The sequence below is a fragment of the Jatropha curcas genome, chromosome 9 (genome assembly GCF_041381405.1).
Source record: "Jatropha curcas cultivar XTBG-Jc1 chromosome 9, XTBG_Jcur_1.0, whole genome shotgun sequence".
NCBI classification, from domain to species: Eukaryota; Viridiplantae; Streptophyta; class Magnoliopsida; order Malpighiales; family Euphorbiaceae; genus Jatropha; species Jatropha curcas.
In genome coordinates, this window is record NC_143159.1 from 26,821,152 (window position 1) to 26,845,376 (window position 24,225).

Below are 24,225 nucleotides of genomic sequence, written 5' to 3' on the forward strand. Positions count from 1 at the left end.
AACTACTTACTGCTCAATCAGTGTTAAGCACAATCATTCGTAACATGTGACGAAGGTAAGTAGGTACAAGACCAGACGGCACTAGTACCATTTCCAGAATTATGGACTTGAAAGAATCACAACTTAAAAACTAACCCTTGAGGTTAGAGAGTCCAATTCCATATTAACATTACAATATCTTTGTATTTGATACATATAGGACATCCCTGTCCCACACACTTTAACGGTATTGGGAAAACTCAGATTTATTCAGTCTTGGAAGGACTCAAGTGGTCTCCTCCTTTCAGTTATGTACAAGGGTTTTTTTTTTTTTTTTTTTTTTTTTGTGCTACTGATCAAATATAAGCAGTCTCTACCCCCAAAAGTCATTGCTCTTACATATTACAACAAGATTAGAAGGGGAAAAAGTAATTGAAGGTCAAGAAAAAAAAAATTCAATTAATACTTCAGACTGAAGTTTCACCTCTCAAGTTTCTTCTGTAGACATAATTTCAAGTTCTGCCCACCAAAGTGGAGATAACTTTGGTGTTGCTCCATCAGGTTCCATTGTTGTGATCTCCTTTAACTTGGTTACCACCTCCCTCATTGTAGATCTCGGTTTCACATCAGGGTGGATGCAATTCTTTATCACTGAACCCAATTTCTCAAGCTCGTCTTCTTTGAAATATTTTAGAGTTGGATCTACTATCCCTCCTAAGCTTTTCTGTTCTGTCAAGAAGTCTGATATACAATCTGCATATGGAATCCTGCCAGTGATCATTTCGTACAAAATTAGCCCAAAGCTGTAAACATTGCTCTCTGAGTCTATTGATGGTGGTTTCGTAGGTTCCATAACTGCCATCTTTCTAGTTATATCATTCCAGTAGCTAAAATCTGATATTTTGGCAGCATAATCTTCAGTAAGGTATATAGATGACGACTGCAGGTTTTCGTGGATTATGGGTGGAGTTAGCTGGTGCATGTAATCAAGGCAATATGCCACGCCCATGGCTATTCTTAATCTCATTCCCCAATCCAAGTGTTCTGCTTCTTTTACTGCAAGAATAAAATATTCAACATTTCTACAATATTTAATCATTGGAACTTGTGCTTACCGTTTTGAGAATTGAAAGATCAGATACTCACTATGCAGATGTTCAAAAAGAGTTCCATTTGGAGCATACTCAAAAACCATCATTCTTGTGAAAGGCTCATCCTCTTCGCAATATCCAATAAGGTTTATAAAATTTTTGTGGTTCATTTTTGATAATGTGTCAACCTGAAAGTATAGCAGAAAGTGGCTTTTAGGTACTCGAAATAGAGGATATGGAATTTGGAAGTTATAATTTACAATTACCTTCTTTCTGAATTGTGCTTCTAAATTTTTTGACCACTCTTTACGGGATATGACTGCAGTAGATGTCACAGCTATTTCAACTCCACTTGATAGAGTACCTTTATACACAGTGCCATTTGAAAAGAAGCCAATTATGTTGCTAAAATCTTCACAAGCAGCTTCAAGTTCTGATCGTTTGAGCTTTGGTACACCTGAAATTAAGGGCACACCATGCAAGAAATAAGCAATCAAACAATTTTATGAATGTTTCCATGCTATCTTATAAAGAATCACCTGTTATAAAAGCTTTTTGTAGCTGTCCGCTTAACCCTGTGGCCCAAGGTCTAACTGTGACCACTTTGTTGCTTCTATAGATGATTGCACCAGCAACTGAAATGAAAAGCAACAAACAACCACCAATAACACCGGCTATTAGAATTATTTGATGCCTAGAGCTGAAATCATTATCTTCCGCCTGATTTGGACTTGAGGCAGGAGTTAGTTTAATCCCATGGTGTTCTGGTGGGGCAAAGACTACAACTGATAGAGGTGAAGGAGTAGGTGCAGCTTCATTTGGTGCTTCCATGGGCGAGGGTGAAGGAGGTAAGAAGAAACTTGAGGGGGATTCTGCTGGAGAAAATGAAGGAGTTGGTGATAATAATGTTGGATCAGATGGCGACAATGATGGTGCTGATGAAGGAGATTCTGATGGCGGAAATGATGGAGGCAATAAAAACACAGAACTACTCCGATGTACTCTATGTTTATTGTTGGCTTTGGGTGGAGTTGCAAAATTAGACACCTGCAGCAGCATCCGGTGTGCTACATCTCCAGGTTGAGCCATGTCCCTGATAACAATAGAAGGCCTTGTCACAAAATAACATAAAAAAGGAATACATACTGACAGTTCACCATGCTTTAATGAACCAACTGACATTTTTAATAACATTAATTTTTCTGTACAGTATCTCAAACACGATATCAAACAGAAGATTCACTTTTCTTACAAGGTAAAATCTTTACAAGAAGCTCTTAGCTGGTTTTCATCTGCCTGAATTTCAGAAAGCATATGAAGTTCATAAAGTTCCGGAGGTATGCTTCCAAGGAACTTGTTATTGTCAAATAAGCTGGCAATAATAAGAATCAGAAGCCGATTTAGAAAAGAATTCCATGCTTTAGATTGAAGATTTAGGGAGGAAAAAGAAAATCTTACAGGGTAGTTAGTGACAAATTATTGGCAAAGTCGGATGGAAATGGTCCACTGAAGTTATTATATCCTAAATCCAATACCTCCAGCTCCTTCAATTCTCCAATCTCCTTAGGTATATTTCCAAAGAATGAATTGTTGCGTAAAATACTGTTAAACAAAATGCATATAAGATAAATCCCACGTATCAAAAGGATTTTCAAAAAACAAAAATTGCATTAACCCATTGTTTGCTATAAAGATATCTGAAACATAATTGATTTGTAAATGATTGTGTTTAATTTGCTTACGCTAAAACGGTAAAACCCATACAATTAAATTCTCTAAAGTGGAATGAACATTTTTCAATTGCAACAAAAACATGAAATTTTTATGGAATTTGTTTATGCCAAACCAGACATAAAGCTTTTGCTTACATAGATTTTAAGCCAGTCAGCCTCCCAAGTTCAGGTGCCAGAGTTCCTTCAAGACACAGATCTCTCAAATGCCTACAAGTTCAAGTTCAATAGTTCAGACTTCACGAAACAAACTGATTCTGATACATAAAAAAATGATATAATAAGCCATAATCAGATCCAGAAATATACTTCAAAAACTGGGTAAAAGAATCACATGAAAAAACAGTTGCAAGGGCAATATAACTGACAAGAAATGCAAATAGCCCCACATTATTTTGAACTATAAAGCATCAGAACATCACACATACAGCATTAAATACTAAATAGTATCTGATCACATATAGATTTTGGCACAGAGGTGAGTAAAGTATCACATATATAAACTTTAAAGTTTTTTTGACCAAAAAAAAAAAAAAACATTTAAGAAAATAACATATACTTAGTTATGATTTCTAAGTTTATTTTTCATTTGGTTTAATCAACATATATATTCATAAAAAAAAAAAAAAAAAAAAAAAAAAAAAAAAAAAATCCCCAGGTTGAAGTACTAAAAACTGTTAAACTAGTAGAAACTAAATAAAGATTTACAAAAAATTATTATGCACAAATACTTAAAAGACCACTCACAAGATGACCACTTTTCCATCAGAGCATTCAACCCCAAACCACAAACACGGATCAGTTTCTCCACCTTTCTCATTCCAATCTGATAAGGCACCAAAAGGGTCTCTCTTCACTCTCTCTCGAAATCTCAACAGTGCCAAACCTACACATTACACCAAAATAATCATTCTGTTATACACTTTACCGTTGAAAAAAGAAAACAAAAAGTAGTACAGAGCTTTTATATATATATATATATATATATATATATATATATATATATAGGTTTACCCTCTACGTTGAGAGACCAGCAAAAGTTGACATTTTGATGAAACAATAAAAACACAAGAATTAACAATGCCATCCGGAGCTTGACCCGATTCAATATCGACCGCCCGTCCATTCCTGTTTATATATTTGCAAGATGATGATCAAAATACTTTCTTTGTTGTTGGTAATATTAACTTATCAACCTCACTCACACGAGATAACATAGATACAGAAAATGGAATATAAACTGAGATACAGAAGAAGAAGATAAAGAAATTAAAAAATCGGTGCTCATCCTTCAAACTTCAAAGTGCAAGCTAATTTACAGAAAAGAGAAGAAAGCGCGTGCATGTCGACGGTGATTGTCTTAAATTGAAATACGAAAGGAAGCTGGAAGGAAATCCGAAACCTTTCCAGTGCAAAAGAGCCGAAATCTCGGCTGTTTAGCTGCTGTAGGAAAACAGAGCAGAAATGTTTCGGGCGGCGAGTGGTAACGTTGTATATTTGTTTGTCTTAGAGCGTACAGATTGACTCTGTCGCCCCGCCTTCATTGATTTATAAAGCGCCGTCCTACAGTTGCCACATGCTACTCATATGACTATTATAATAATAATAATAATAATAGGAAGAAATTTATTAATTAAAAAGGAAAATTTGAGAAAATACTCTTTGTGAGAAAATTCCTATAAAAGTACAGTCACTTTAAGAACGTTCTATATAAGAATATTTCAATTATAAGGATAAATATGGTTAAAAAAATAAAATTAGTTTCTAAATTATAGTCAATTAATAAATGAAGACCTCTATTTTTTAAAATTAACTATGACGTTTTTAACTTTGATTTATTTAAAACTTTGATCATTTCCTTTAAAATAGCCACATTTAACCATCAGTTGGTTGAGAAATTGATCTCTAAATTATAATGAAATTAATTATAAAGTCTTTAACTTATGATTTCCGTTAATTCTTTGATCCTTCTGTTCAAATTATATTAATACTTTACTCTATTTGTTTTGGATAAAAAGTTTAAAGTGCTAACGAAATTATAATTTAAAAACCTCATACTTAATTTTTGAAAAATAAAGATCTTCATGTGTTAATTTAACTATAATTTAGATAATAATTTATTTTTTCCCTAAAAAATTAATAATATATCTAAATCTAACGTCAACAATTTATGCTCTCTTTAATGATATTATTGGCACCATCACATTGTAATGAGAAATAACTAATTTGCACATCAAATACAAGTTTATCCTCATTCAATAAACATAATGGATCAAGGTGGGATGTGATTTTTCAAGTTCGAGGAAGCTCGAGTACATATATATATGTATATACTTTAAAAAAAAAATCAATTTCTATTATAATGCGTAAAGATTTTTTTCCCATTAAACAAATAAACTTTTAAAAAATCGAGATTGCTTATTCTCAATTAAACAAATAAACTTTTAAGAAATCGAGATTACTTATCATTTCAATTAATATATTATCAATAGCTCGATTATATGTATATATAATATGATTATTTGACAATTGTGATTAGTTTGTTTAGGCAGCTAATATATGTGCAGGCTGAAGCCGGAACTAATAATATAATCGTAGCTTGTAGGTTGGACCTGCTCAATTCGCAAATGCAATTACAAGGACAGTTGAATCTGCCCCCCTCGTTACCGGGTCAATGAAAGTTGATGAAACATATCTATATCTATATCTATATATATATATATATATATATATATAGATATATATATATTAGTGTAAATCAGCATGGCTTAGCTAGGGACCAGCATTAAGATGTTTTAGGGTTTTGATTGCAGTGGAAGCAGTGGGTTTAATATAGAAAGAAAGGGAGAGTACAGTGCAAGAAAACTACCTGAATTAATTAATAAAAGAGAATTATATTAGTGTAGAGAAGATGAAAATCGACAGAAGCTACCATTAGATTACCTTGCAAGATAATTAAACAGTGGGGTTGGGTTAGGTTGGGGAGAGTTATGATTCTGAAAGTGATGTATAGTCTTCTTGATTATGATTTTCAGGTGCAGGGCCATATTGTGTATCGAGACGTTTGTAATAAAATTTAATGAATGCATATTGTAATTACTTGACAAAAATAATTAAATTATTTTAATTATTATAAAAAAAATTGTAAAACATAATCTTGAAATCCTCCAATGCACATGCGTTTTTTAGTAGTTACGGAGGAAATCTTTCGACTCCCATTTAACGGTTAAAAAAAAAAAAAAAAGAATCTATTGGATCTAATTGAACTAATTAAAAAAGTTTAAAGACTAATTTGGTAATTAAGCCAAATAATAATGCTAATATAAAAAGGTTATATAGTAATTGAGATAAAAAAATATATATGTATTAGTTATCTTTTCATTGTTTTGGGGCGACACGATAGGAATTATTAATCATTAGCTAGCAAACTTCACACTCCACAGCGACATCGTCTCTGCTCTGGAAGAGGTGCTATCTAGTGTTACTTTCTTTTCCTTGGTTTCTATAACCTTATTTCACCGAATTAATTAATTACATGTTTTGTATTATATATATATTGAATGGCAATCATATGTGATTCGATTGATTTTCTCACTAGTGCGAGAAACAAAATATCTTGAATTCGAATCATTTCGACTACAAGAGTTTTAACTATATATGCATAGAATTAGAATCATTTCGCTGGCGATAATAATAATAATAATAATAATCCTTTTTAATATGTTTTCTTGTGTGAAGAGATTCGACTATTATCAAAATAACAGAAATTATCCATTTTCAAGTAATAATATGGATTATCCATTACATCATTTTATCAATAGTCAAAATTAAATTTAATAAAACAATTTGTTAGTAACAGTGAGAAACATTACACCATCATTATTATTTTATTAAACTCCCACATTAAACTGATAATATTTTTTTTTCCATTATTTTTTTAAAGGAATTTTTTCTAAGACTCCGTTTATTTTTAAAAAATAACTTAATTTAGAAAATATTTTTCAAATGACTTATTTTCTGTTGTTTAGTTGGAATTTAAACATTAGTTAAAAATATTAAAATTTTTAACTCATAAAGTCATAATAATATAAATTTCGTATTTTAAAAATTTTATATGCACCAATACCTAGCCAAACTTCAGATAATAGTCAATGCAAAGTTTTAGTTTTCTTGTAGTTTTAAATTTGAAGATTCATACAGAAATGGTATTTTTCCTATAAAACATATCATCAATAAACAAAGATATCTTGGCTTCCATTGTAACTAGGACATATGGCTGATTAGGAGATCGGATTTGAATGGGAAAAATATTAAATTTTTTCAAAGTTATGCGTCTGACTTGTTTTTTTCTCCATAAATTAAATTTTCATGAGTATCGAGGCTTGTTTAATATTAATATTAAATTTTCAAAGTATTAATATTTGCATTTAATACTTCGTCCCCTTAAATTTAAATCCTGTCTTAGCCCTGCACAAAGAAACCCTTATCCAAAAAAAATGACAATACATCCTCCTGAAAGCAACAAGAAAATGTTGTACGACCTATTCAACATACATGCCCATTTTTTCACTGCCCACTCAGGTTCCCATTCTTCATAGAAAAGCTTCCAAGAAGTTGCTTACTTTCCTCAGCATAGTGGAAGGGGTCTTTTTATACTCCAGCAGACATTCCATTTGGAAGCTATATAATTCTCTTTTGCTTTTATATTACTAAAATTAGCATCTTTTTAGATTCAGGAAACTACAATTCATGCTTTCATTGTTAAATCTTGATGTATGGTAATTAAAAACTCAAGATTTTATAATGTTATGAGATTGAGGTTTATGCTTTCTCAACGTTCTTCTCTCTCATGTCAAAGAATAATACATCATGAAAAAAAAAATTTTCTTTGGTTATTTAATTGCTTAAATCAGAAAAACAGATTATCACATGATGTGAAAATTACAATAAATTATTTCTGTCCATTTTCTGAACCTGTTTTCCTATATACAACCTTTTACCGTAGAAAAAACAACAATCAAAAACAGAAAACAGAAGTAATAACAGATAGGCCTGGCCTGTGGCTTTGCTGCTGTTTCAGGGGTTTTTCAAATTCAGTGGCTATTAGATATAGTTATATGAGAGCCAAAGGTTCCAAAAATTCTACCAAATGTAAAGTTCAACACACAAGCATCAACTACAAAATCCCAAGACTAGTTTTTCATTATTTTGTATAGTTAAATTTAAAGACCTTCATTTGGAGCCTTGGGAAAAAAAAAAAAGATATATAAGGAAACATGAAAGGGCCAAAAATGTGAACCATAGGAATATCATAACAAATAACTGATTGAGAATTAGAACAACCATACCCTACATGCGAAGCAATAAAAAAAGTTGATATCTCGTCCATGGTAGCAGATATGGCTCCAAAGTTACAACACTCTATGGATGTTCAAAGTGACAATATCTTCACCAGTAAAATTCCCAAAAGAGAAATAGTGTCACTTAATACATACAATGGATGTTCAAAGTGACAATATCTTCACCAGTAATCTCCACAAGAGCAACTGCCATCCTTGAAATGATGAAATCTTTTGTTATCCCTAACAATCAATTCCCTTCCAACAATCCTAGACATTATCTTGATAGCGTTGTGACAATCACCACACACCCGGAGGTTCTTGATGATTCTCAAAGGTGTCCTTGCAGGAGTACTGATAAGACCGTATGCAATTGCCAATCGTTCACTGTGATACAGCAAAGCTTGCTCTTTAGCTTCCTGATCAATGTCATGAAGAACATATCTGGTATCCGGAACATAACTCACTATCTTACTCATAGCCTTGAGTTTCTCATCATCTTTGTAAAGAGTAGGATTCCGAAACTCAATAATTTTATTCTTTCCTTCAAGCATGCTGATTGCACTATACTTCTTTGGTAGAGGAGTAGGAATTTTGTTGGCAACAGCCTTTGTCGGGTCAAGAGCAACCGTCAACTCCTCAGCACGATCTTCAATATCAACATCTCCATGAATCTGAGCATAATTCCTCCATGCACCCCAGATTTCTGCAGTTGGCTCAAACGGTAATTTTCGAATATACTCTTCAATTTCATTAACATAACCAGACTTTCCAAGAATATCTATAACCCCCAAATAATGTTCAGTCCCTGGATTAATTCCATACTCGTTCTTCATTGACTCAAAATGTAAAAATCCTTCCTCCACTGCCTCTGCACTAGCACAAGCAGAGAGAACCGCCAGGAATGTCTGCTCAGTCGGTTTCAATCCCAACTTCCTCATCTCATCAAACAATTGTAGCCCCTCATCTCCCAAACTATTACTTGCATACCCATTTATCATCAAATGCCATGAATCCATATTCCTCTCTAGCATATGATCAAAAACTCTCCTAGCATCAGTCATACTTGCACATTTCCCATACATTTCAATCACCTTATTATTCAATTTAAGATCACCTCTTAATGTTGATTGCAAAAAGTAGTCGTGTACCTTTTTTGCATCCTCATGTTTCACACACAACTCAAACAAATTATAAAAACAATTAGCATCAGCTTTAACCCCCTTATCCAATATCTCAATGGCTTCCTTAATCTTTCCCTCCTGACACAATCGCATCAAATCCACTATTGCAGGAGCTGGAACGCGAATACTCTCATCAGCATTACCCAATGGGGCTGAAGCCTCCAAGGCCACGCGAACTTGACCTTGATTAGGTTTTTGTCCCTGCAGAGCCCACTGGTCAGGGTTTCTAGCTTGTGGGTAACCCTGATTTTGATTGTTCCATTGATTTGAGCTTCTAGATTGGCGATGATCCTGTACATTAGGATTAACCTGAGCAGGGTTTTGGTGGTTTTGGTTTTGGGGATAATTTTGAGGCCATGAGTTCCACTGATTATGGTTTTGTTGCGGTTGGTGTTGAGGAAAATTGTGAGCTGAAGAGATCCACTGATTATGATTTTGTTGCGGTTGGTGTTGAGGAAAATTGTGAGTTGAAGAACTCCACTGGTTAGGGTTCATTTGATTACGGTTTGGGTACTTGGGAGAATTCTGACCCTGAGAATTCCATTGATTAGGGTTCTGGTGTGGTTGTTGCTGAGGAAATGAATTAGAGTACCCTCTATTTTGGTAATTGAACTGATTTTTGTCATATTGAGGAGGTTGTTGCTGTGCATTCCACTGATTCCATTGGCGATTAAGGTTTCTCTCATCTTGATAACTAGAAGGAAGAGGTCTTTGATAGTTATCAGGAACAGCAGAGGAAGAGCTTAGGGTTTTGGAGAGGATTAAAGTTCTATTGTAAAAGAAATCAGAATGCAGAATAGACCGTACCTTGAAAACCGAAGGAGAAGATGAAGAAGAAACCAATTTCCAATTCCTTGAACGCCGAATCGCCATTAGAGACGCCATTTGTTAGTGTTTGATAGCTTAGATCGAAAAACCCTAACCAAAAACCCTCTCATGGCAGAGGCTATGTTTGGAGATTGTTGGGAGTGGGCTATTACTATTGATTTGTAAAAATTGTCCCTAAGAGTTGTGTTATTTGGTAAACGACCTGTCGTTTGACAACAGCAAACTATTCACAAACACACTCTTTTACCAAAAAAATATAAATTAATAAATTAAGATCAGGCAGCCAGGCTTTTATATTATTTAGCTTTCGCAACTTAAAATATAATTTCTTTAAAATCCAAGATGTTGAGTGTACGAAGGAATACCCTTGTTGTATAGCCCACGATATTATTTTAAATTATTAAATCTTCTATGCATATAAGAAAAAAATCAGTTCATTGAATCTCTCGCATACAAAAAAAATATATATATTTTTGCTCATCCCAACACTCTTAGATAGTAAATTCTTTTTAATTAGTAATGTATTTTCTATTGCTTGAAATGTTCAGCTTTATTAGTAATATTATTTTTAGGAATATATGTGCAACACTCATCCGAGCACTATATGTGTGAGAGTGTGTGAGTACTAAGAATATAAACACAACTTAGTGAAGTCAGTTATGGTGTCCTAATGACCTGTGGACTGTACCAAACTTTCAAACTCATTTCTATTTGATACAGGGTTAGAAATTTGCTAAGGGTCCTAATTTTCAAACCCAGATGGAAGTTTTATTTCAGGATTCAATTGGAAGTTTGGAACCCATGTGGAGTGCCAGAGGAATTGTGAGCTCCAAAAAATGATATTCGCATGTCATTTTAAGTGGAGCCTGTAATCTTCCCTATCATGGTCTATTCCATGGTTAACTTTAAATCCACATCACGAGGGGTGAGGATTCAATCTCATAGATCAGACGGTCTATGATTGCTAAGTACACCGTTGGACCAGGTTCAACAAAATACTTGCTGTTGCACATAAAGATCAATCACAAAATGCCAATAAGGCAATAATTCATTGTAGCAACCCAAAATCCTAAGTAAATTATCCTCTAGTACATTGACATGTAGCTAAGTAATAAATCATCAACAATGCTTTGGCTTTAATCTGTTTTAGCTTACAGTTGTTGTCTCTATTGATAATACTTTTTCTTTGCAATGAAAAATCACAAGAATACAAAACTACAGTATATTATAAGATTTTTTTTTTCTTTTTCTGCAAATTCAACTGTAATTATCTCCAACTAGAAACCTTCGTTACTGGAGTTTCCATGTAGCCCAAGACCATTTGATTATGCTTCACTCCTTCAAAACTGACCCAATAAAAGCTCTCTTCTTCTCTCACCAATTCTTTGGCCTCCATAAGATTCTCTATTCTCATTCTCCATGGCTCCAATCCTAGCTCTGAAAGTGTCCTAATTTCTCTAGAAATATGCTTCCACATTTGTATGTCAATAAGTGAAGAAATATAAGGCACCAAAAACAAACATTCAATTGCTATTCTTGCTTCTTTAAGGTGATGAGGGAAATGGGTTTCGATTGATTGTAACAATATTTTGAACTGAGCCAATTGCCCTTCAAAAATAGATATATACCCATTTCTATTCCAGCCTCTAATTCCCTTTCCCCAACCAATTCCATCCCCAAAAGTTATAATACCTCCACCATTATTACAATTAAGGTTGATTGCATCCTTAGCCACCTTCAGAAACTTTATAACACTCTTGACACTTATCCTTTTGTCCATGTGAGGTAGACCCACCATGCAATTGAATGCTAAAAATTCAGTTCCTTCTCCACTTTCCTTTGTTTCCTTCATTTCACTAGCAAAAGATTCCAAATCCATCTCTTCCACCTTCAATCTCAGACCAAAATTTCTTCCATGTTCATATAGTAACAATTTTGTATATTCATAATTACCTTCCTCTTCCCATTTTATTGAAGTCAATCTCAAAAATTTTGCATCTTGCATTGCAAGTGCCTCAATTACTGGAGGCCATTGAATGCCATTGCCAATTTCAAAATCAACTATATGCACTATCTCAGCATTCTTAGGAATAGCCTCTAATATCACAGAATTAGCTGTGAAGTGAGCAAATCTTCCATAAGGAAATATCTGATAAAAGACATTAAAGGCAATTTCATAATTCATACCTGCTTCTTCTCTCAAGGGGCTCTTCACTTGCTCGTCCAATGCTTGAATAAAATAATAAGACAGACGTTGCCAGATTGAACCAGTCGGACAACTCTTCTCCTTCAATCGCATCGTAATCGCATCTGCTAACTCTGTAATTTCCATCTCCAGTGCCTCTCCATAAGCCTTGAGCAGATGAAGTATGCTTAACTGGTTATCAACTTGCATACCATCACAAGGCAAAAGCAAAGAGAGATCTGTGGATTGATAATCACTTGCTATACTTAACACATGCAAGCTTTCAAATTCTATGCCATCATCTTCCAGGCAACTTTCTTGTGCATAAGCATTTTCTGAAGTAGTGTTAGTGACTAAATTTGGCAAATTACCAACGTCCATTGAAGAGGAAGTATCAGAGGGCTCTTCAACTAATAAGCAAGAAGAGTAGTCCAAGCCTTGAAATAAAGACTTATTTCTTGTATAGTGTTGTAGCTATGCCACGAAAGCTGAGTAAACTCGACTGACAGGTTTTTTCTAAGCATAGAATAGTGGGTAAGGGCCTCATTCTATTCTACAGTTGTTCAATTTCAGTGAACTTCTTTCATTGGCATCATCCTAGAGAAAAAATGATAACCATTAATTCTTCATCAAAATATTCTCCCCAGTGAAAGCGACTTGGGATAGTCCACACTAAATATTCCCTTTCATTCAAGGTATATATTTTTTTCCATGAAGGTTAGCCTTATTTTTCCTTTTTCCTATAGCAGACAAATATTGGCCTTATTAGAACCCCTCTCTCTCTAGTTTTTATGGACACCCATTTTTTACAGTAAACTTCCCTAATTGACAGAATAAGTGGTTAACACAACAGTGACAGGGGGCAAACTTACCCAATTACCATGAAAAAGGCCGTTAAAAACAATAAAGATTTCCAAACATCTTACCACACCCAAAGCATTTTGGCACCGAATACTATGAAATTTTATCATCACAAGCTTTAGAAAATCAAAAAGAGACCATATGAAGAAGGCAATGAAAATCAGAACCAAAAAAGATCCGAAGCTTTTCCCAAGGTGAAGGATTATTTACTACCTTTGACTAACTTTGGCAGTGCAGTGCACTCCAGTTAGACTTCTGACGACTTATTTTCTCTGTATAAGATTGTACACAGTGTCCTTAAATACTTAACTATTTACTCTTTTTCCCCATATAATCTTAACAGAGAGCATTACAAGAGCAGTGTGAGAAGCATGACAAGATTTAGACATTCCACTTGCATAACTAATAAAAAGTTGAAGAAAAGTAAACATCAAGGAGCTAAAAGTTGAAGTTACCAGATAAAGTGAGATTACAGATAACTGAAACAAAACAAATTTTTCTAAAAAGATAAATTTAAAAATGTAATGCCTGGAAGTGAAGGCAGCCCTCGACTGTCACACGGTAACAGAAAGAAAAATAAAAGGGCAATTTAAAAAAAAAAAAAGAAAAAGAAAAAGAAGACTGGGAGTATATAATTGGTCCTCTTTTTTCAATGTTGAAAGTTAAGTTTTATAAATTTGACAAATTTAGCATTTCGTACAATGACAAGGATTCATATAGTCAATCCCGATTAGTTTGTGATTAAGGCTTAATTGTTCTTGTTGTTAGCTTTTCATAGACCAAAACTAATTTTTTCAATTTCTAAGAATTACAAAGATGAATTCGAGGACATCAGATATTTCCCCATCTCAATGCCAGTTCAGTTATATTAGAAGCTATGCCTGATGATTCTGCAGAGATACATGTTATGGTTTTAAAATTATCAACCGGAAGCTATAGTATGCATAATCAAGGGACTGGTGTTGTATTGTTGACTTCACTAAGATTATAGTCGCACTTCTTCAGTTAAATGTTAACCACGAAACTTATGGTTTCAGATTGATGGTGAAGATGCAGAACGGAAAAGTAAATAGTGAAACAGAGATGCAGAAGTGGATCAAGACCTGAATTCAATCATTACTGCCCTTGCATAAGGAGAAAGAGAAGTTGGGAAATATGTAGGACTGTAGCACTCACAAAAAAATGCTTCAAGTTAATTATAAAGTTTCTGAAAGTAATTCAACTAGACTGCAGGAAAAAGAAAAGTTCAGAAACGTGTGAGACAGTAGCACTTGGAAAAAAGCTTCATGTTAAATTAAAAATTTTCTGAAGGTAATTCAACCAGACCTCAGGTAAAGCATTATTTGCGGCCGTATGGAATCCAGAATTTCAAGGATGAAACACTTCTCAATCTTTCTAAAACCCAATATTTCTTCTCTTACTGTTGCAATATGTGGGAAGAGAGATCACTATGGACAGTAGAGAATTCGATGGGGACCAAGTAAACTTGTGAGAGAATGAGGGACTTTTAAACAGGAGATTATTAAAAGAGAGAAAAATCAAATACGAGAGATCCATTGGCAAGTGATTCTAGTCGGAAAAAAACAGGAAGGATAGGTAAAAGGCAACCCACATGCTCATACATACAAAGAAAATTACTGAACATAATTTATATACTTGTATCCCTGTCTCTAGTTTTTTCCTTTATTTTCCTGTCTCTATTTTTTTTTTCTTTTTCCCTAGTAAAAAGGCAGACCTATAGACGTATGAAAAAGCATGACAAGCCACATGGTTGTTTTAAGGCACACCTCAGGCTCAAAGCTCAACAAGCACCAAGTCATGTTCATGTACCTAAACTTGAACAATTTTTTGCCAGGTGTTACATGCAGCATTAAATGCTCTTCCATTCTAAAATTTGCTATCATTACACTAGACTTATTCTTTTGCTAAATTTCGAAAGAAATTATTATGTTGTTCTGAATTTGTAAAGAAATTAAATAGCCACTGTGGAAAACTCAACATACTCAAATATACAAAAACTAAATCCAGGTTTCAGAAACACATAAAAGGAATAGTTTGTGCAAAATTTTCAGTAGCCAGAAATCCAGTATAGCCATGCTAAACAATCACTAAAACAATTAAGTCATAACTGAAAAGGGACAAGTTATAAGGACAGCAAATATGAAGAAAATTTTGGTTTTTTGTTTTGTTTTGTTTTTTTTTTTTTTTTTTTTTTTTTTTTGGTGGGGGGGATGTGCATTACTCACAGAATATAGAATAATTTCAATGAAAAAGAAGAATGAAAATAAAATCAAACCAGCAATCCTAATACCCTCAAAAATATCATGGGTCAAAGTCAGACATAAGTAACACCAAAGGGAAAAGACAAGACACAATCACTCTATTTTTTACCAAATTCACAAGACTCCATGAAGACATGAAGAGAATTCCTAACTACCCAAAAGAGGAGGAAAAAAAAAAAAGATAAGGATAAATAAGAGATTCCATATTTCCATTACTCATGCACTTAGTTTCCAACATTAATTTTAACAGTCGATTCTTTTCCTTTTGTTGTATTTCAATGGGCAAAACACACTAGAAATAACACAAATCTTTAAAGATTGCTAATAATAGAAGCAGCATTTAGCTTCCTAATACGTTTATATGCTTGTTTAACTAGTTCTTAAAGGGTAATATACAATGTTTTTGCTAAAAAAGTCAGGTGATACCATCTCAAAGCCATCAATCGAAATGGGGCCTACACATTAATTAAACCAGAAAATACTAAACAAACAGGACTACAGAACTAAAATTAGCCCCAAAATATTTGCAAAAAAGGAAAAAAAAAAAAAAGAAAGAAAAAACAACTCTTCTTTTCTTTGATGAGAAAAAGTCAAATAATGAGTGGGATCAGAAAGGCGCACAGGAACAAGAAGGGCACCTGATCAGACCGTTCTCATTGCAAGCAATGCAGCTCTTAAACCCAGATTTCTCTATGTACAATTTGTGGCTACCGTTACATTCGTGGCACAAAATGAATCTATAACCGCCGCATGAAGCGCAGACACCAGGTTCCGCCGCGGGCAAGCCTTGGACAAACTTCTTGAGCTCGCCTGCCTCGTGTAACTCTCTAATCTCATCAGCACCGCCTATGTACCTCCCTCCGATAAAAACCCTCGGCAAACTTAACTTGGTTTGACTGCCGCCAAAGATCTGTTGCAGCTCCTTTACGAAACGAGCGTCCATGGAGAGATCTCGTTCGTCGATGGAAACGTGGAATCCTTGAAGAATAGATTTGACTGACCGGCAATCCTCAAATGTCGACCGCACAACGCGGAGACTTGTGAAGTAAACGACAATCTGTTTCTCGGCACCAGGGATTGAGATGAGCGGCGGCGGAGGCGGTGGCGGCGGCGGCTGCAGCTGCAGTGGCTCTTGGCATTCCAACGGTGCCGTTGTAATAACAGGTGAGACATTGGCTTCTGTTTCAGAGATGAGTTGCGGCGGCTGTAGGTCAGGTTGGGAGTGCGAGATTGAGCGTGACGGTGGTGTCCAGGAGCGGACGATTGAATTGGCGAGGCGAACGCGGTGGAAAACGGAGGACGCTTTGGTGGGTGGAGAGGGATCGTCTGTACAGATGTGTTGGATATCTTTGAAGCTGGAAAAGGAGAAAGAAGGGGAAGGAGAGGGAGTGGTTTCGCGAATCTTGACCGTTGATTTACCCCACTGCCGCCACATTGAGGGTGGGAGATTGAGGTTTTGGGTGGAAAGATTTGAGAGAACGCACAAACAAGAAGCAATAAGAAATGGGAAATGGTGCAAAGAAGAAGAAGAAGAAGAAGAAGAAGAAAGCTTTATTATTGTTTTTCAATTATTTGGGTTTATGGGTTTTGAGGGGTTGATTGCACAAACCGAAGGCTTTCGGCTTTCGGTTTTTGGCTTTTGGCTTTTGGCTTTTGGGATTGAAGGAAGAGCTGCAAAAGCGGGTATGGCTTGCAGGTTTTATGAGAAAAGGAAAATGGAGAAGGGAATGGTGTTAGGCAGGTTGGTTAAGGTAGTTGAGAAGGGTAATTTGGTCGTTTTAATGGGCTTTTAAAGAGATTAAAGGGATGATGAGAGGTCTTGATTTAGAGATTGCCTAAGTTTTGCCTAATTTATGGATGAAAAGTCCTCATTAATGCATCTATAAAAGAAATTAAAAAAAAAAAACATTTCCATTTTAGTTTTTTTTCTTTTTTTATATATATAATCTATTGTATACCTACCAATTAATCTAAATTTAAATCGTTTCCTCTTTAACTATTTTGAAAAAAAATATTTGCACTTGATCAAATTATTAGTTAATTATTTTCTAAAAAATTACTAATTGAATATTATCTTTTTTTAATACAAAATTATAAGTTGAAATCATACCGTATTTATAAAAAACATTGATATATTAAAAAGTATAAATTATGAATGTCTTCATTCACGAAAAATAATCTATCTTTAAAAAATATTTTCTATTATACTTTAAATATTTATTACAAGAAAAATATATGATAATAAATAAGTTGAAGAGTCGATAATAATTGGTGGCTGTTGGTGGTGATAGTCACTAGCGGTAATGAATTAATAAATATGTATAAACTTTTTCTTTTTTTATAATAAGTTTTTCGATGTTAAAATAAATGTTGTTTTCTTCTTTAAGAAAATGAAGTTATTTTCTTATAAAATAAATTGATTTTATTTTTGATTAAAAAAATATTTTTTGCATTGGCTAATTTTTCTAACTACTCCAAACATTAAAAGTTTAGAATATTTTTCAAGTAAGTTATTTTTCAGAAATAAATGAAATAATATTGTATTATGATGATTTATCAAAAATCACATGTGTTGTGCTTATTATAGAAATTAGAAAGTGGGAACAAAATTTTACTATTTATTTATAATTATTTTTCAAACAATAAAAATAAAAATCTATCTTGCAATTTGAAATGATTATTCTAAAAATATGAAAAATAAAAGGAAAATAGATACAATTTATTTGCTTCAACTTTAAGAAACATGAGTTGAGGTGATTTGATTGATTAATGGCGTATGTATGTGAGTGAAAAAGGAGGGAAGAAAAAAAAAAAGCAGAAAAGGGGCAAAAATAGGAATTTTAGGATTCCATTATAGTCAAATTCTAAAATGTAAAAAAAAAAAATAACAAAAAGAATTCAATGGCTAAAAATAGTTATTGGCCCAATAGCCAAAAAGAATCATTTGTGCTTTTTCCCAATTTAATTCCTTGATTTTCAATTTCTCTGAAAAAAGAAAAAAAATATAAAATCAAAATTTTACAAATTGATTTAGATTTCAATTCCTTTATATAAAATTTTATATATATTAAAAATATATATAAAAAAAGTTTGTTTTATTATATTTTATTAGAGTGTATGAAACTATAGTCTAAAATAATAATAATAATGATATAATTTGAAGAGAGTAGGAGAGGGATTTCCCTATATAGGGACCATACAGGAAGAAAAGACAAGGCGTGTTTGGAAATTCTAAAAGGGGTTGTTGGTTTGGATTCCAAAAGCTAAAGGGAAAGATAAAATGTGGGTGGATTCTGAAAAGTTTCACATGGCAATGGCAGCACATGCTCAATGTGGCAACAAAAGCCTTCCAAAAGCATTGATGCTTCTTCCATCCACATTTAACATTTTCACCCCCAACAACCAATAATGGATAATGTATTACTTTCTCCGTGTTAAAATATTAGTTAGTGATTATTTTATTTTAAAATATAAATTATTTTGAACGGTATAAAAAATCTTAAATGATTCATATTTTAAAATAGAGAAAGTATTTATTAATTATGGAGATTGTTCATGTATGATACTAGAATATACATTGAAAGTAAAATTTATACTATGTGTTGATTGAGTTGGCCAACGACCTCGATTTTTGTAAGAATTTGAATAGAAGTTCAATTTCTAAGAAGTCAATTTGTCTTTTCGGTTCAAACGGAATGAATGCATTCTAAAATTATCAGTCAGATACTTTTTCTATCCCAACTATAAGTTATTTAAGATTTTTGAAGGAGATTAAAAAATAATTAATTTTTTTAAATTATAACAAAACCAAAGGTATTTTGATCAAATTATCATTTATCTCAAATCAAAAATATATTGTGAAGGTAGTTATTTTATTTGATGTAAATAAAGATAACATTGAAAAAATATTATTTATTACTTATTAAAATACTCAAGACGACTCATATTTTGCAACAAAATATCCATTTAAAATGACTTATATTTTGGAATGGAGGAAATAGATTAATAGAATTTACATTATCAACCACTCACTGCATCCACAAATATAAGTTGTTTTAGGATTTTTTTTTTAATATGCAAATATAAGTATTTGAGAATATCAACGAGTGATTAATGATATTTCTTTAATTTTATCTTTATTTATATTAAACGCAATAATTATCTCTATAATTTTTTGAAGGATAATTTAGTCGAATCAATAAATATTTTATTATAATTTAAGAGAATTAATTATTATTTTTAATTCCGTCCAACATCATTAAACACTTATATTCATGGACTGAAGGAATATTATTAATTTAAATATTAATATGAAAAATAATGATTAACCAGTAGATTTTATCTTATTAATTTTATAGGTTATTTGAGTTGGAATTAGAATTACTATAAAATTAATTAAAATAAAAATTATATACATCTTATAAAAGAAATGAATTTTAGAGATTAAATTATGTATCGACTTAGATTAGCCTCAATGTTTATAATCCTGACTGACTGAAAGTAATTTAAATATTTAATATAATTGATTTACAAACTATTTTAAATTAATAAAAATGTAAAAAATTATTTTCTTAAAATTTTAATTAATTTTTCAAAAGTAAACAATCAAAATTATGATTGATCAATCCAATTTGAAATCTTTTCTACTGAGTCGCCAAAACCCGATATATAACCGCTGCACAACTCGATCCAAACCCATTGATAGTGTGAGGCCGCTCAGCATATGGTGGGGTCGGTTCCGGATCTGAATTTGATATTTTCTTGGGAAGTTCAAACCATCTGTCTTGCCCCGCCCGAGAACCGGCTTAAGTACTGTACGAGTCGAACAGTCGTAAACATCATATAAACGGAAGAAGAGTCGCAAAGTCGCAGAATCTGTTCTTTTCATAATTCCTCCACAGGAAGAAAAAAATGGAGGAGGCTTCAGTTCCTAATTCCAATTCAATCAACGTGACTGTTAAGTTCAGTGGAAGATCCATTTCAATCTCTGTTTCTTTGGACTCAACCGTCAAAGACCTCAAATCCCTTCTTCAACCTCTCACCAATGTTCTTCCTCGCGGCCAAAAGCTCATCTTTAAAGGTTTTCTTTCTCTCTTTCTCTTTCTCTTTCGAGAAATAAACCCCTCTTTTTGCCCTATTTCAAAGCCTCTAACGGCATGTCGTTTTCTTTTGTAATTTGCAGGAAAGCTGTTGGTCGACGCAATGACTTTGAGACAATCGGAGATCACCAATGGGTCTAAAATCATGCTCATGGCTTCCCAGGGGTTGCACCAAGGGGTATTCTTTTTTATTTCTTCCTTTTCTTGCTTTTCTTTGATCTCTTGGATTAGAAAGATTGGTGTTTTTCTTTAAGATCTTTGTGTTGGTTTGAAATGTAAGAAATTTGCTTGAAATGTAAGAAATTTGCTTAAAATGTGTGGTTTATTTGAACAGGACGGTCCCATTCTAAAAGATGCTATGACTCGTCCTATTTTAAGGGCTAATGGTACTAATAAAATGGGGAATCAAAATGCTCAAGTTTCTGTTGATAAGAACCGTTTGGAAAGATGGAAGGTTACTGGAGTTATTGCATTGGCTGAATGTAATTTGAAGGTACAAAACCCCATCTTTCTCTATTACATGTTAAGCACACATGTTTAGCTTTCTTGATGTTCTTATTGTTATTATGCTATTCATTTTCTTCTTTATTCATTCTAGCATAGTTCAATTTTCTCTTTTACATTATTTCATTTCCTTTAAAAGGATGAGTTCATATAGGCCCTCCTTTAATTTTTGTTTTGGAGTAGCTAAAAGGTGAACTTTTCAATCCTTCACTCTTGACTCTTCCACTCACATCCAGTGAAGGAATTAATTGTTTTTATTTTGATAATGTATTTTAATTTTTCTTGTTGATTGAAACTTGCTAGGCGATACCTGATGAAGTGTGGGTTTGTGGACCTTCTACAAGGGTTCTTGATATTAGCAAAAATTTCATTAAAGATATACCAACAAAAATTGGCTCCTTGAGTTCCATGCAGGTAAAATTGAACTCTTCTAACTTAATTTTAGGCGATTCTTTTGTCCTTGAGCTACTTTGTAGTAAAGTATCTTTTCTATGTGTATTCATTTGTTTTCCTAGATTTTTGCAGAAACTGCTCCTGAGTGGAAATGGAATGTCAGATGAATGTATTCATTGGGAAGGACTAAAATTTCTGGAGAATCTAGCAGTTCTGTCTTTGAGCCAAAACCAGTAAGCAGCTTCTGTCATTTGTGATACTATTGTTGTTCCCATGTCTTGCTCGCTTTGACATTAAAGCATAAATAACCTTTATCTTTTGCATTGCAAGTACTTATGTGGTTTCAAGTTGTGGCCCATATCACATCATGGAAGGTTGTGTATGCTACTATCATGTTTGAATTGTGTTAGGAAAAGCTTCCTGCAATTAACTAGTTCTTGTCATAGGACAGCAAGCCAGAATGTTTAATAAATTCTCAAGTTTATATTGCCAGCAGTGGAGAAAAGTTCTTCAAAGAGTTTTTTCATGGATCAGTGGATGCACAGTAAGTGCTTAATAAATAAAAAAAGAGATGAAGACAAGTGAGTGATAGAGCTCTTTATAGTTTCAGGTCTACACTATGATGTATCTTTGACGTGTTATGGGGAACTTAGTCGAGTAATTTAACGCAAATTGTTGTGGGATTCATAAAAGTTTAGATTTATTTTATTTTTCTTCTTTGAATGAAATTATATCATTTGTTAGCCGTTGTGAAGAGGAATATCAGGAACAGAACCTAACATATAAAATAATATAACTGTGAATTGCTTGAAGCAGAATTATAATGTGAGGGAACAGAAGGCTATAGTAGAACTTAAACTGAGAAGTGCCCAAATTTACATTTAATTTTTGTTATAAGAACTTCCAGCTACATAATTCATTAGTGAAGTGTATATTATTTTCTTTTGTTTTATGTATATGCTTCCTACGTGTGATCTCAAAACGCCTTGCCTCATTTATTTTATTTCTGCTCAAGGCATCATGTGGCAGGGATTTTAGGTACTACTCAAATTGGCTGCTTCATGCTGTTAGAAGATAGGTTATTTCCCCCTTGGGTTCTTTCTCCTCATGTTAACTGTGCTAAATTATATGGTAAATAAATGCAGTTTAACAACATTGCCATCTGAATTGGGCGCTTTGAGATCCTTGAAGCAGCTTCATGTTTCAAACAATAAGTTGAATTGCCTCCCAGTAGAAATTGGATTCCTCACACAGCTAGAGGTTTTAAAAGCCAACAATAACAGGTATCATGCAGATAAAGCATATGGATGAATGTTGAACTTTAGAATTACTATAAAATAAAAGATTATTTAAAAAGGCAATTTTGATACATAAAATGGTTGCATCATGAATATTTCCAAGAATATCACTTGGCAAACAAGTGTCAGTGTTGTCGTTTCTATTCTGTTTGGTTCTCTTCTCTGGTGTCTTCTTTTAGCAGTCTGACGTACAAATTGCTCTGATTCAGATTATGCACCCTTCCATCATCTATAGGGGATTGTAATTCTCTTCTTGAGGTGAGTTTTTTTTTTCTACTCTAATTTGAAATTTTCTCTGGTATAAATGAATGATTCAGATATTGTATGCAAACTTGTTTTACTCTTTCTCATTTTCTCAAATTTCCCTTTTTCAATGCAATTTAGTTTAGTAATGTCCTTGACCAAGCTTTTATGTGGCATAGGTTGATCTTTCATCAAACCTCCTGACAGGGTTGCCAGAGTCATTTGGTAATTTGCACAGCTTGAAGGTCTTTATTCTTGTTTCTATTAATTTCGTCATCATTTCTATATTTACTACACTTGAACCGAGTTCATTATGGCACCCCAATTGATGACGATAGAGATCAAGGGGAAAACTTTTTTACTTTTCTAACACTATATTTGCTGCTATGTTCTTATTCTCATGCAGGCTTTGCACTTAGGTAACAATGGGTTAAAGTCTCTCCCTTCTACATTGTTTAAGATGTGCCTGCAACTCTCAACACTGGATATTCATAACACAGAAATCACAATGGATATTCTTCGTCAGGTTCAACCTCTACCTGTCTATGCTCTTTTGCTCTTTCCTCTTCCTCTTTCCTCGTGTCATTCTTATGACATAATAACAACCTTAACTTCTCAGTTTGATGGATGGAATGATTTTGATGAACGCCGTCGCTTAAAGCATCAGAAGCAACTGGATTTCAGAGTGGTAGGCTCTGCTGAATTTGATGAGTGTGCTGATAAAAATTGATTGTGTTTGACTGCATTGTGAATAGCAAAATGTATTCAGATATCATATTAATGTCGCTCAGACAATAAAAGGGATTTTTTCTTTCTTAAAATGGTTTGGATGTCTAGAGGTGGAATACTAGCCTGGAATTGATGAAGCACTTGATAAAGTTTGTTGATATAGTTGAATTGATGCAGGGTTGTTTGTTATGTTGTGAAACACCGAAGAAAAAGTTCAGTACATTTTAAGATGCACCCTTTTTCCATATTTGTGAAACAAAAGCCAAATACAGGACAGGCCTATATTGAGGAGCTTCCGCATTTATCTTGTGTACTCTTGTACTTTATGTATGTAAAAAAAACCTTACTAGTGCCTCAAAAATAATAACTTCTGTATGATTTAATTAACGTTCGATGCTCTAGAAGTTCAAAATGGCCCAATATTTTGTGTAAGATATAAAGATGAATTTATACATTTAGCTAATATTTCAAGAGCTTCTT

The 24,225-nt window shown here is 33.3% G+C and overlaps 5 protein-coding genes across 7 annotated transcripts; 1 reads left to right on the forward strand and 4 right to left on the reverse strand.

Moving 5' to 3' along the window:
• Nucleotides 1-123: 123 nt before the first annotated feature.
• LOC105639438 (Protein kinase superfamily protein) lies at nt 124-4,360 on the reverse strand. Of its 2 annotated transcripts, none has more exons than XM_037641934.2 (10): nt 4,203-4,360; nt 3,815-3,928; nt 3,548-3,686; nt 2,939-3,010; nt 2,529-2,672; nt 2,323-2,442; nt 1,610-2,163; nt 1,337-1,527; nt 1,126-1,258; nt 124-1,035 (listed from the first exon to the last, which is right to left on the reverse strand). In XM_037641934.2, exons 2-10 carry the CDS (start codon nt 3,924-3,926, stop codon nt 467-469), a joined length of 2,034 nt encoding a protein of 677 aa, XP_037497862.1. In that variant the 5' UTR covers nt 3,927-3,928; nt 4,203-4,360; the 3' UTR covers nt 124-466. The 2 variants fall into 2 exon arrangements, with proteins under 2 accessions (XP_037497862.1, XP_089581999.1); XM_089725873.1 differs by having other exon boundaries at nt 4,120-4,337.
• A 3,732-nt stretch (nt 4,361-8,092) lies between these two features.
• On the reverse strand, nt 8,093-10,318 carry LOC105639454 (pentatricopeptide repeat-containing protein At2g15690, mitochondrial). Its single transcript, XM_089725845.1, has one exon. It carries the CDS (start codon nt 10,206-10,208, stop codon nt 8,322-8,324), a length of 1,887 nt encoding a protein of 628 aa, XP_089581971.1. The 5' UTR covers nt 10,209-10,318; the 3' UTR covers nt 8,093-8,321.
• Nucleotides 10,319-11,169: 851 nt separating this feature from the next.
• Nucleotides 11,170-15,655, reverse strand: LOC105640733 (protein NODULATION SIGNALING PATHWAY 2). The gene has a single exon (XM_020681615.3). The coding sequence runs from the start codon at nt 12,715-12,717 to the stop codon at nt 11,419-11,421; it is 1,299 nt and encodes a 432-aa protein (XP_020537274.1). The 5' UTR covers nt 12,718-15,655; the 3' UTR covers nt 11,170-11,418.
• Nucleotides 15,656-15,797: 142 nt separating this feature from the next.
• Nucleotides 15,798-17,315, reverse strand: LOC105639474 (Glutaredoxin family protein). Its single transcript, XM_012223559.4, has one exon. It carries the CDS (start codon nt 16,912-16,914, stop codon nt 16,087-16,089), a length of 828 nt encoding a protein of 275 aa, XP_012078949.1. The 5' UTR covers nt 16,915-17,315; the 3' UTR covers nt 15,798-16,086.
• A 2,878-nt stretch (nt 17,316-20,193) lies between these two features.
• LOC105639485 (LRR/ubiquitin-like domain protein) lies at nt 20,194-24,199 on the forward strand. 2 transcript variants are annotated; one of them, XM_020681603.3, is made up of 11 exons: nt 20,194-20,559; nt 20,662-20,756; nt 20,913-21,071; nt 21,386-21,496; nt 21,608-21,708; nt 22,621-22,758; nt 22,983-23,031; nt 23,196-23,261; nt 23,423-23,542; nt 23,636-23,704; nt 23,923-24,199. In XM_020681603.3, the coding sequence occupies exons 1-11, from the start codon at nt 20,391-20,393 to the stop codon at nt 23,971-23,973; spliced, it is 1,128 nt and encodes a 375-aa protein (XP_020537262.1). In that variant the 5' UTR covers nt 20,194-20,390; the 3' UTR covers nt 23,974-24,199. The 2 variants fall into 2 exon arrangements, with proteins under 2 accessions (XP_020537262.1, XP_012078954.1); XM_012223564.4 differs by having other exon boundaries at nt 20,195-20,559; nt 23,636-24,132.
• The last annotated feature ends 26 nt before the right edge of the window (nt 24,200-24,225 follow it).

What these genes read in the sequence shown, in the direction of transcription:
- LOC105639438 (XM_037641934.2), bottom strand. Translation starts at nt 3,926, where the DNA reads ATGGACGGGCGGTCGATATTGAATCGGGTCAAGCTCCGGATGGCATTG. An exon ending in AAGCACAATTCAGAAAGAAG is followed by an intron (nt 1,259 to 1,336) that starts GTAATTGTAAAT and finishes CTATACTTTCAG; the next exon opens with GTTGACACATTATCAAAAAT. An exon ending in TCTTTTTGAACATCTGCATA is followed by an intron (nt 1,036 to 1,125) that starts GTGAGTATCTGA and finishes TTATTCTTGCAG; the next exon opens with TAAAAGAAGCAGAACACTTG.
- LOC105639454 (XM_089725845.1), bottom strand. Translation starts at nt 10,208, where the DNA reads ATGGCGTCTCTAATGGCGATTCGGCGTTCAAGGAATTGGAAATTGGTT.
- LOC105640733 (XM_020681615.3), bottom strand. Translation starts at nt 12,717, where the DNA reads ATGGACGTTGGTAATTTGCCAAATTTAGTCACTAACACTACTTCAGAA.
- LOC105639474 (XM_012223559.4), bottom strand. Translation starts at nt 16,914, where the DNA reads ATGTGGCGGCAGTGGGGTAAATCAACGGTCAAGATTCGCGAAACCACT.
- LOC105639485 (XM_020681603.3), top strand. Translation starts at nt 20,391, where the DNA reads ATGGAGGAGGCTTCAGTTCCTAATTCCAATTCAATCAACGTGACTGTT. An exon ending in CCAAAAGCTCATCTTTAAAG is followed by an intron (nt 20,560 to 20,661) that starts GTTTTCTTTCTC and finishes TGTAATTTGCAG; the next exon opens with GAAAGCTGTTGGTCGACGCA. An exon ending in CAATGGATATTCTTCGTCAG is followed by an intron (nt 23,543 to 23,635) that starts GTTCAACCTCTA and finishes TTAACTTCTCAG; the next exon opens with TTTGATGGATGGAATGATTT.